An 11,342-nucleotide genomic window follows, 5' to 3' on the forward strand; every position below is an offset into this window, starting at 1 on the left:
GCCAACTAAAAAAGATGACATATCGTAAAGATAAAAAAGTCTGGTGGTGTAATTGCGCTGCGGTGATAATACACAGAATAATATCGTTTTGACGAAACCATATTGCGCGACCGCAGAACGACGGTGCCGCTTTTTTGTGGAAGAAGTTTCACATGAAAAATTTTTCTCAAACGGAAGGGGGGGGGGGGGGGGGGTTACGACCTATGTAAAGGGGGACGCGGGGCATTGTATTCATTGGTATAGGATGGGTTTAACATATTTACCCAGGTAGAGAGGAAAGCCGATTCCCTGCTATTCTTCTAATTTTTGTCTTCGTTTTTAATGTCAAAATATCCCAGACTGCCAGTGTAATTTAACATCGGGGAGCCCTGGGGGTTTGTATGTTGCACCTTATAAACTATGATTGCGAGAAACCGTGGTTCGCCATATATTTAGGCCTTCTTATCACTTTCCTTTCCCTTGGATGAATATGTACCTGAATCCCATGCTATAATCAAAAATAATCGCACTTGACTTCATATTCTGCGCTAGCTACGTTTTCTGCCTAATAGATATGCATTCCCAATAAGCAATTGCTCATAGTTAGTATGCTTTCAACATACCATACTTCAAAACCCAAAACCGAACACGAATCGAAAAATTAAAAGCCTCAATACGGCCAATTTTGCACCCGGCGCGGCCGAAGCAAGGGATTTTTGCCAGAAGCGATATGCTTTCTCCATATGCAACGAACCATTAAGCTCAGTGGTTCCCAACCTGTGGTACGCGTACCACTAGTGGTACGCGGGAGCTTTCAAGTGGTACGCGAGCTGATTTGAATTATTGCAACCATTAACCTTTCAGTTGGTTAAAAGATACCGGCAACACTTTATCTTCCTTACTGTATGTATTCGCTGAGCGTTTATGGATGTTTTCCCAAGCTTCAGTTTCCTTGTTTATTTCCGTAACTATAACCAATCAGCAATAAGTCTATAATGACGCAACAGGTAACAATTGCAATTTCTGCAACCAGTCGCTCAGACAATTCTGTCGCCCAAACAGATATTCAAGCATGGTTGCAAACATTGCCTCGTTTTTGTAGTTTTGAGTGATATTTGTCAGTTTTCAGTTGTGTTTCAAGAAAAGAATTGTGAATAAATTAACTTAATTGTCATTATGTCTTCCGCGGAGATTTAATTTAGTTGCAGTAATTGAAAATGAATCTCGCAAATGCTGCGATAAACAAGGCTAAACTTAGCTATAATATATCAGTACCTGCAAACGGCACATGGTTGAATAATTTGTATTGATGGTTTCAAACACGTAAACCAGTTTATATGCGCCAACACATCAAAACACTCTTAGAATAAGTATAAAGTTTGCTATAGTAAAGTATAGGGATAACTTTTTCCGGGATCAATGTTCGGGGAAACGTTCATAGCGCCGACACGCTACCAGTCCTTTACTTTAGAGATCGCTCTCGCCCGCTATTGCTCACCTTAAATGAAGCAATATGGGCATGTTTTTTTTCGTTTTGCGTGTTACGCCACAAGGGATGTAGTGCCACATTATAAAATACTCCCATAGCATGTTTCTTGTGTATTTTTCCTCACGCCAAAAAAGTGGCTTGGTCGGTGGTACGCGGCCATAGTAAAAAACCGTAAAGTGGTACGCGGTCAGTAAAAGGTTGAGAACCACTGATTTAGCTGGACGACGTAAGAAATGCAGGGCACAATGGATTGAGGAGCAAATATTTGTAAGTTTCCACTCATTGTATATATGCTCATTGGGTCTACTCATTTAGTTATTTATTTTTGCCAAAAAACAAATCTTATGATGATCTGTTCGTAGGACAATAAAGCGTTCCCACTGCAGTATATACTTGGGAAAGAGAAAAGGGTCGATGACAGCCAACACAAGACGCCCCTAATATGCAGCAACTAAAAGGTAATCACGATAACTCTTTAGATGGGGCGACATGGATTGTCTTAGGGTTCTCCCCAAGTTAAACTGAGATACTCGAGGCTGTTATTATTCAGAATTGAATTCGATATCCGTGCGCTGATGCTTTTTCACCATCTACCGTGTCTCCATGTAAATAAGACTGGGTCTTATTTAAATTTTCTTTCGAAGACTAACACTAGGGCTTATTTTCAGGAGATATCTTTTATTTTCATTCATAAAAAATAAAAATGACAAAGTAGAGAATTACGAGATTTTCAAATATACAAAATATGAAAACCGATATCCATTTACTTAAAATAACACGTTTTAGATTAATCATTTAAAACGTATAAGAGAGATTTCTTGCTATCGACTAGGTCAAAAAAAAATTTCGCGCTGTTGACTAGGTGTTATTTTAAGCGGAGAGCTTATAATAAAATCATTCCTAAAATTCAAGCTTAGTCTTATATTTCGGGTAGATTTTATTTTCGGGGAACCATTCACAAAGTAACCTTCGAATTTGTATCAAATTTCAGTATACGGACGAACAAAATAAAATATCAAAGCTAAAAACATTTTCTATGTACAATTGATGGGCCAGCCTCGTCATATTCTTGTTTTGAAATCCACATTTGTTGGAATGTTGATAGAGATGCAAGAATTGATCCTCCGATCCACACAGAATACTTTCTTTCTGGAGGAGCGATGATCTTGATTTTCATTGTACTTGGTGCAAGAGCAGTGATTTCTTTTTGCATACGATCAGCAATACCAGGATACATTGTGGTTCCACCAGAGAGAACATTGTTGGCGTACAAGTCTTTACGAATATCGATATCGCACTTCATTATAGAATTGTATGTAGTTTCGTGTATTCCAGCAGATTCCATACCTTAAATTTAATTCAATTACAATTAATAAAGCAAAACATGCTCTTGAATTTTATCGAACTAACTTATATGGAATATATTATGAAATACAGTGTGGCACGATGCTTACGAATGCTATCACGTTAGTTTTTCTGATGCTATTTCATCTTCATCGAGACTGGGTGTCAGTATTAGTTATCTACAAGATTGGAAATATATAAATCGACTTACCAATAAATGATGGCTGGAAAAGAGTTTCAGGGCATCTGAATCTTTCGTTACCAATTGTAATGACCTGACCATCAGGAAGTTCGTAGCTTTTTTCGAGCGATGTAGAAGATGCAGCAGTCGCCATTTCTTGTTCAAAGTCGAGTGCAACATAGCACAACTTTTCTTTGATATCTCGGACAATTTCCCGTTCAGCAGTCGTGACAAAGGAGTACCCTCTTTCTGTAAGAATCTTCATCAAGTAATCGGTCAGATCTCGTCCAGCCAAATCAAGCCGAGCAATTGCATGGGGAAGCGCATATCCTTCATAAATTGGCACATTGTGCGAAACCCCATCTCCTGCATCCATGACAATACCTGTAGTTCTGCCTGATGCATACAACGACAAAACGGCCTGAATGGCTACGTACATTGCTGGAACGTTGAATGTTTCGAACATGATTTGAGTCATCTTTTCTCTATTTGCTTTTGGGTTCAATGGGGCTTCAGTTAAAAGAGTTGGGTGTTCTTCAGGCGCAACTCGTAGTTCGTTGTACATTGTATGATGCCAAATCTTTTCCATGTCGTCCCAATTGGTAATGATTCCATGTTCAATCGGATATTTGAGTGTCAAAATTCCTCTCTTGCTTTGTGCTTCGTCACCGACATAGCTATCTTTTTGTCCCATTCCTACCATCACGCCTTGATGTCTTGGTCTTCCGACAATGGAAGGGAACACGGCTCTGGGAGCATCATCACCAGCAAATCCAGATTTAACTAATCCAGATCCGTTGTCACAGACAATTGCGGTTTGATCTTCTTCTCCGTCAGACATAGTTTAATTTAGGAAGGTAAACGTATTTGTAGATTAGAAGACTTGAACTGTCGAATGATGATGAAATTTGATCTACGCACTTATTTATATTACTTGATGTCTTGGAATGTACGGAATTTCAATATCCCGGCTGTTTAAATTACTAACCAGCCCTGTTCACAACCTATTTTAGCATATTTTCGCACATTTTCGTGACACTACAACCGCGTGAGAACTTGCACTTTTATTTAGATACCATAAAAGAGAAGATATATTCTTCACTTATCGTAGCTGTCACGACATTGATCCCAGAGATTTCATTGTGAGAAGTTTTATGTGATACTTTGCTCAACTAGTTGAGCAAGAGATGATTGTATATACAAAAAATTCTACGAATAACAAATAAATACAAAATTTACAAATAATTCAGTTCCTTCATTTGATCATCAAAATTGCAATAGAAGCTACGTTGAATGGTGAAGTAATACTTCGTACAATACCTTGCTTTTTGTATCATAGCACTATTTTCTGCTTGAGGCATCATATTTCTTATTTATTTCTCATGTATTTGCTGAACCGGATAGATACCTTTTAATCTAGCAGTGAGCTTTTTGACAGCCACCTCAAACCGGTCTGTTGATTTGAAGAAAATTTATATTCGATTCCTACTCTAAACTCCGAGATTCCGATTCCAGGTGAAGGAAATTTTGGTTCCATATCCCAACTTTTTTTAGTCAACTCTCCGAGAGTGAAAATAGTAAAATGCTCACTTCCCAGTACAGACTGAACTCTAATTCATAAAGTTGTCGTTTTCCCCAAATCGCTATATATAGGTGATGAAAGCTCACATTTTCATCAATGTAAAGGTGATTTTGTACCTTTGTGCCCACACATTCAAGCACCCGCATCAGATTAGACCCGCGCACATTAAAACCAAAGAACATGAGCAGGAGCACCCATAGACGCGTGTACCCATCATTAACACCAACCGAATTTGAACTCACGTACATTTCAAACATGGACATTTTAATGCACAGACATCTGCACCCGTGGATATTTGCACCCATGGATATTCTAACCCACAGTCATTTTCATTCTCGAAAATTCAATAAATATATATTGACATTAAGGTGGTTTACAAACTCTAAGTAAATTCTTGGTGAGGCTCGGTACATTATTCCAATCATTGTTAGTTAAAATCCTATATCACACTTTTGCCCTTTGTTGGTAATTGTCTTTCCACAAATCATCACAAACATAGTCGGCGGTCGATTAGTACACGCTGGAAATTGCATGTATGAAAACTGAATACTAAATAAATTCATCAAGTCAGAGTTGACCAATCACGCAAGAGAAACGTGCTTCAATAAGTAACAATGACAACAACAACAACGGATCGTGTGAAGAACCCTATCCCTCCTATACGCACACGGACATTGTCATGCACAGGCATCTGCACCCATGAATGTTTGAACTCCCAGTCATTTTCACACGCGACTCACTACACTTATTACATTTCATTGCTAGTTATCCCACTTCTACCTCCCTTATATCCCCCCTCCCTACCAACCTACAACGATACATAGGGCCACTTAGTGTCCAATAATAATTAAACGTTAGAAAAGAAAAAATAAAGAACAATAAACAAGCATATCTAACGAGATTATAATATTGAACCATATTAAGTTCCTCCAAAACCTACTCGGGTTTTCTATTCTACTAAAATAAATGCATATCGTTGGGATTCTATTTCAGATCTTGGAATTTTTTCAACAATCATCTTGAAAACAAGAGGGCTATGCTCAAATATATGGACACGTAGCGACTTCTAGTGGCAAATTTGGATGGCGTCATTACACACAAAAAACGACTCCCATGCAGCTCACCGGAATATTTGAAATAAATAAAAGTAATAGCATTCTAGCGAAAAATTTATTCTTAAAGTACTGAAATTTCAAAGCAATTGGTCCAGTAATCAAAGAGAAAAGTTTTTTTCTGTGACGAAGAAGAACAACAACAACATAATAATTGAACGATTCATAGGTCCACCTACGTGTTCAATAACTGATTGCAGTAACATATCAAATTTGTCGATTCAACAAGATCAGAAAAATCCTTATCCAAACCAGATATAATTCGTCGCACATGTTGAATTCGAATTATTCCGTTGAACATTGAGGCACCTTTGAATATTCGTCTATGGACATTTCTAAGGTGCTCCCTTCCCCTTGGTGACATAAGCACCTGCTTATATTGCTTAATGGTTAATCTAGAACTGATTACAGTGAACTACAGTTGCATATATGGCATTTCGATATGGTTTGTCGATTTTAATCTTTCCTACTACGGCATATATCAGTAAAAGATAAAGAAGCGAGGTCTATCAGTTACGAAACGTCTTAACTGGATTGCAGTCGTTCGGACGGTTGCTAACCGGTTGAAGTGACTTTTCCGTTGACTGTATAATATCTTATGCCATCTATCGGCTTCTCTAGGTGTGGCGACATTTTTTAGGTTTTAAATCTAAATAGCCTAAATATCTAATTTAGCGATCAGTAGAGGTTGCGCGAGACTAACTCCCAATCCTTTCTCTATGCCTTTGCGCTAGTGGATCCGTATGCATGTAATGCAAGGATGCTGTAGCAGGAATAAAATACCATAATATGCAATTCAAGAGTCCTGCTGCACACTAACACAAATATATTTCTGTAACGTTTCGTCTGACTAAAATCAGACTTCCTCAGACAAGCAGTTTACAACAATGACAAGAAAAGAGCAATCATGCAGTTTAAATATGGCGATAAATAAATTTGTTTGAAATTAATTGTGAGCAAACAATGAAAAAACAATTATTGATATTCAGAAACAGATTGCGAAATAAAAAAATGCAATCGGTTCTCAGCATGGAATAATTGTTCCGCGGCGTGCTTGATTTCACAATAAGAAAAGACAACGCCACCATCACCATTGTATAGTGCTGAGACGTTATAGTAAAATACAACATCAACTCGTGGGAGGACATTGTATTGTCAGATTTGCAAGTGTTGCAGCAAAGTGTCGTGATCGTTGTATAACGAAATAAGTTGTGCTGCTGAGAAGACCAATCAGCTATACAGTAAATACCCGCCATGTTAACAAAATCTGAAAAAAAGTCATATTGCTAATCTAAAAGATGATTTGGATTTCTCGCCTTTCATAAAGTGCTTCCCAAATGTTGGCAGCTTTTCTTTGTTTTTTCTTTTATTGTGAAATCAAGCACGCCGCGGAACAATTATTCCATGCTGAGAACCGATTGCATTTTTTTATTTCGCAATCTGTTTCTGAATATCAATAATTGTTTTTTCATTGTTTGCTCACAATTAATTTCAAACAAATTTATTTATCGCCATATTTAAACTGCATGATTGCTCTTTTCTTGTCATTGTTGTAAACTGCTTGTCTGAGGAAGTCTGATTTTGGTCAGACGAAACGTTACAGAAATATATTTGTGTTAGTGTGCAGCAGGACTCTTGAATTGCATATCTAATTTAGGCCTACATCTTTCTCGAGGCGCAGTCATAGCCATTATATGGCGGCTCTTATATGAAGCTTTCATAGGTTGTTACTACATGACATGGTTGCGGCAGCTCTTGCTATTGTTCATGGCGTATTACAAATAGATGCTATGAGTAGGGATGTAAGTTTTAGAATTTCGAATCGAAGCGATTCGAATCAATGTCAATTCGAATCGATTCGGAGCAATTTGAGAAAAGAGGGCTTGATTTTACATAAAAAAAAAAAATTTAGATAGCACGAGGCGATTGCACAACACAGTGCCGTTGTCTTATAATCGACCAAAAGCGTATATTTTCCCTGCGTTTACAGCGTCCCCAGGTCCGAAGTTAAATTTCATATGCGTCACAGCTTTAGAGGAACCAATGGTTTCGTTACATTTTATTTAGACTATTTAAAATGTTAAGAAGTTCTACAAATATGTCATTTTATAAACGTGTCTTTAAATTACCTATGTAATGCCACTATAACAACAACAATATTCTTCATTAAAAACGTAGGTATTCGATGCTTCTCTCGCATCATATGCTTTCTTTAAAATCACGGCCCAAGTGGTACTGAAGCATGGTTCACTGAGGCGTATCATTTGGATGAATTTTAAAGGTTAATTCTAGAAGAAACGATCACTATATATTCGGTATTTTTGGCGAACATAAATTTATGTAATAAGTAAATATAACTGAATGTAACTCTATGTAACTAAATAAAATATTCTTTAATATATTTTAAAGATTAAGCATCAATGCAATGTGTTCTTCTACTAGCTTTACTCATTCTTCATGTTCGTTATGCTATAGTTGAAATAGTTCTCTCAAATTTGAAGGAATTTAATGATAATGTGATGTTATACTAAATAGAATCAGATTCGAAAATTTTCGAATCGGAACTTTCCGATTCGGATTTCGATTCGAAATTAAAATATTAAAAACTTACATCCCTTGCTATGAGAGCTTACCCGCCATGGTTTCCGATTTGCTGCGTAGTACCCCGCCTCACACCATTATTTGTGGCAGTCTAAAAGTCAAACGCAATGGTTTGGGCATGGTGGCCATGAGTATACGGCAACAAAGTGGTAAACGAGAATATCTGTCGGAGACCGAAGACTTATCGATCGAAACTGCGGTTTCGATTCGTGACTCTATAGTGACACCGCGTGTCCCATAACTAATTTATCAATAACTCGCTAATTATACGACATAATTCATCCAAAATCAATAGACGAGATATGATGAATGATGAATGCACATGCAAAATTTGGAGCAGATTCAATCTCGCCTTCGTGATATATCGCGTTCATCTAACAGACAAACAAACAGAGAGACAGACAATTATCTATCAATATACTTACCGATCTTAAGATCGATAAGTAATAACTGCACTTGTCTTTCTGTGTAGTATTATCCACTTCCATCTTATCAGTAGAGTTTGCTTTCAGCACCGAAGAGTTAAAAACTGAGATAACCATGACCGTTATCATTCAAAAGCGAATATGATATCGAGACGCTGATGCCTTTGTACCAGCTTCATATTTATTCATATTAGTTTATTCCAATTATTTATTATTTTTAGAATCAACTCTTCGTATTAAATTTTAGTTAGAACGAGCAAATAAATATTTAAAGTTAAAAACATTTTCTATGCACAATCGATGGACCAGCTTCGTCATATTCTTGATTTGAAATCCACATTTGTTGGAATGTTGATAGAGATGCAAGAATTGATCCTCCGATCCACACAGAATATTTTCTTTCAGGAGGAGCGATGATCTTGATTTTCATTGTACTTGGTGCAAGAGCAGTGATTTCTTTCTGCATACGATCAGCAATACCAGGATACATTGTGGTTCCACCAGAGAGAACATTGTTGGCGTACAAGTCTTTACGAATATCAATATCGCACTTCATTATAGAATTGTATGTAGTTTCGTGTATTCCAGCAGATTCCATACCTTAAAATTAATTGAATGACAATTAATAAAGCAAATCGTGCTCTTGAATTTTATCAGATAAACTTCTATGGAATATATTATGAAATGCAATGTTGCATGTTTACGGAGGCTATCTCGTTAGTTGTTCTAGTGCTATTTCATCTCCATCGAGACTGGTCGTCAGTATTAGTTATCTACGAGATTGAAAATATATAAATCGACTTACCAATAAATGATGGCTGGAAAAGAGTTTCAGGACATCTGAATCTTTCGTTACCAATTGTAATGACCTGACCATCAGGAAGTTCGTAGCTTTTTTCGAGCGATGTAGAAGATGCAGCAGTCGCCATTTCTTGTTCAAAGTCGAGTGCAACATAACACAATTTTTCTTTAATATCTCGGACAATTTCCCGTTCAGCAGTCGTGACGAAGGAGTACCCTCTTTCTGTAAGAATCTTCATCAAGTAATCGGTCAGATCTCGTCCAGCCAAATCAAGCCGAGCAATTGCATGGGGAAGCGCATATCCCTCATAAATTGGCACATTGTGCGAAACCCCATCTCCTGCATCCATGACAATACCTGTTGTTCTGCCTGATGCATACAACGACAAAACGGCCTGAATAGCTACGTACATTGCTGGAACGTTGAATGTTTCGAACATTATTTGAGTCATCTTTTCTCTATTTGCTTTTGGGTTCAATGGGGCTTCAGTTAGAAGAGTTGGGTGTTCTTCAGGCGCAACTCGTAGTTCGTTATACATTGTATGATGCCAAATTTTTTCCATGTCGTCCCAATTGGTAATGATTCCATGTTCAATCGGATATTTAAGCGTCAAAATTCCTCTTTTGCTTTGAGCTTCATCACCGACATAGCTATCTTTTTGTCCCATTCCTACCATCACGCCTTGATGTCTTGGTCTTCCGACAATGGAAGGGAACACGGCTCTTGGGGCATCATCACCAGCAAATCCAGATTTAACTAATCCAGATCCGTTGTCACAGACAATTGCGGTTTGATCTTCCTCTCCGTCAGACATAGTTTAATTTAGGAAGGTAAACGTATTTGTAGATTAGAAGACTTGAACTGTCGAATGATGATGAAATTTGATCTACGCACTTATTTATATTACTTGATGTCTTGGAATGTACGAAATTTCAATATCCCGGCTGTTTAAATTACTAACCAGCACTGTTCACAACCTATTTTAGCATATTTTCGCACATTTTCGTGACACTACAACCGCGTGACAACTTGCACTTTTATTTAGATACCATAAAAGGGAAGATATATTCTTCACTTATAATAGCTGTCACGACATTGACCCCAGAGATTTCATTGTGAGAAGTTTTATGTGATACTTTGCTCAACTAGTTGAGCAAGGGATGATTGTATATACAAATAATTTTACAAATAACAAATAAATACAAAATTTACAAATAATTCAGTTCCTTCATTTGATATTCAAAATTGGAGTAGAAGCTTTGTTGAAAGGTGAAGTAATACTTCATACAATACCTTGCTTTTTGTATCATAGCACTATTTTCTGCTTGAGGCACCCTATTTCTTATTTATTTCTCATGTATTTGCTGCCGGATTGATACCTTTTAATCTAGCAGTGAGCTTTTTGACAGCCACCTCCATCCGGTCTGTTGATTCGAAGAAAATTTACATTCGATTCCTACTCTAAACTCCGAGATTCCGATTCCAGGTGAAGGAAATTTTGGTTCCATACCCCAACTTTTTTTTGTCAACTCTCCGAGAGTGAAAATAGTAAAATGCTCACTTCCCAGTACAGACTGAACTCTAATTCATAAAGTTGTCGTTTTCCCCAAATCGCTATATATAGGTGCTGAAAGCTAACATTTTCATCAATGTAAAGGTGATTTTGTACCTTTGTGCCCACACATTCAAGCACCCGCATTAAATTAGACCCGCGCACATTAAAACCCAAGAACATGAGCAGGAGCACCCATAGACGCTTGTACCCATCGGTACATTATTCCAATCATTGTTAGTTAAAATACTATATCACACTTTTGCCCTTTGTTG

At 37.4% G+C, this 11,342-nt stretch overlaps 2 protein-coding genes across 2 annotated transcripts; both read right to left on the minus strand.

Annotated features, from left to right (window-relative positions):
- Positions 1–2,126: 2,126 nt before the first annotated feature.
- Positions 2,127–3,903, minus strand: LOC120331736 (actin, muscle). Its single transcript, XM_039398874.2, has 2 exons — positions 3,024–3,903; positions 2,127–2,815 (listed from the first exon to the last, which is right to left on the minus strand). The coding sequence occupies exons 1-2, from the start codon at positions 3,832–3,834 to the stop codon at positions 2,490–2,492; spliced, it is 1,137 nt and encodes a 378-aa protein (XP_039254808.1). The 5' UTR covers positions 3,835–3,903; the 3' UTR covers positions 2,127–2,489.
- Positions 3,904–8,858: 4,955 nt separating this feature from the next.
- LOC120331731 (actin, muscle) lies at positions 8,859–10,421 on the minus strand. The gene is made up of 2 exons (XM_039398871.2): positions 9,519–10,421; positions 8,859–9,313 (listed from the first exon to the last, which is right to left on the minus strand). Exons 1-2 carry the CDS (start codon positions 10,327–10,329, stop codon positions 8,988–8,990), a joined length of 1,137 nt encoding a protein of 378 aa, XP_039254805.2. The 5' UTR covers positions 10,330–10,421; the 3' UTR covers positions 8,859–8,987.
- Between the last annotated feature and the right edge of the window lie 921 nt (positions 10,422–11,342).

The sequence above is a fragment of the Styela clava genome, chromosome 6, assembly GCF_964204865.1.
Source record: "Styela clava chromosome 6, kaStyClav1.hap1.2, whole genome shotgun sequence".
In the NCBI taxonomy this organism is placed as follows: domain Eukaryota; kingdom Metazoa; phylum Chordata; class Ascidiacea; order Stolidobranchia; family Styelidae; genus Styela; species Styela clava.

Coding starts and splice junctions, on each gene's coding strand:
- LOC120331736 (XM_039398874.2), bottom strand. CDS start 3,834: ATGTCTGACGGAGAAGAAGATCAAACCGCAATTGTCTGTGACAACGGA. Junction 2,816..3,023: donor TTTCCAGCCATCATTTATTG/GTAAGTCGATTT, acceptor ATTAAATTTAAG/GTATGGAATCTGCTGGAATA.
- LOC120331731 (XM_039398871.2), bottom strand. CDS start 10,329: ATGTCTGACGGAGAGGAAGATCAAACCGCAATTGTCTGTGACAACGGA. Junction 9,314..9,518: donor TTTCCAGCCATCATTTATTG/GTAAGTCGATTT, acceptor ATTAATTTTAAG/GTATGGAATCTGCTGGAATA.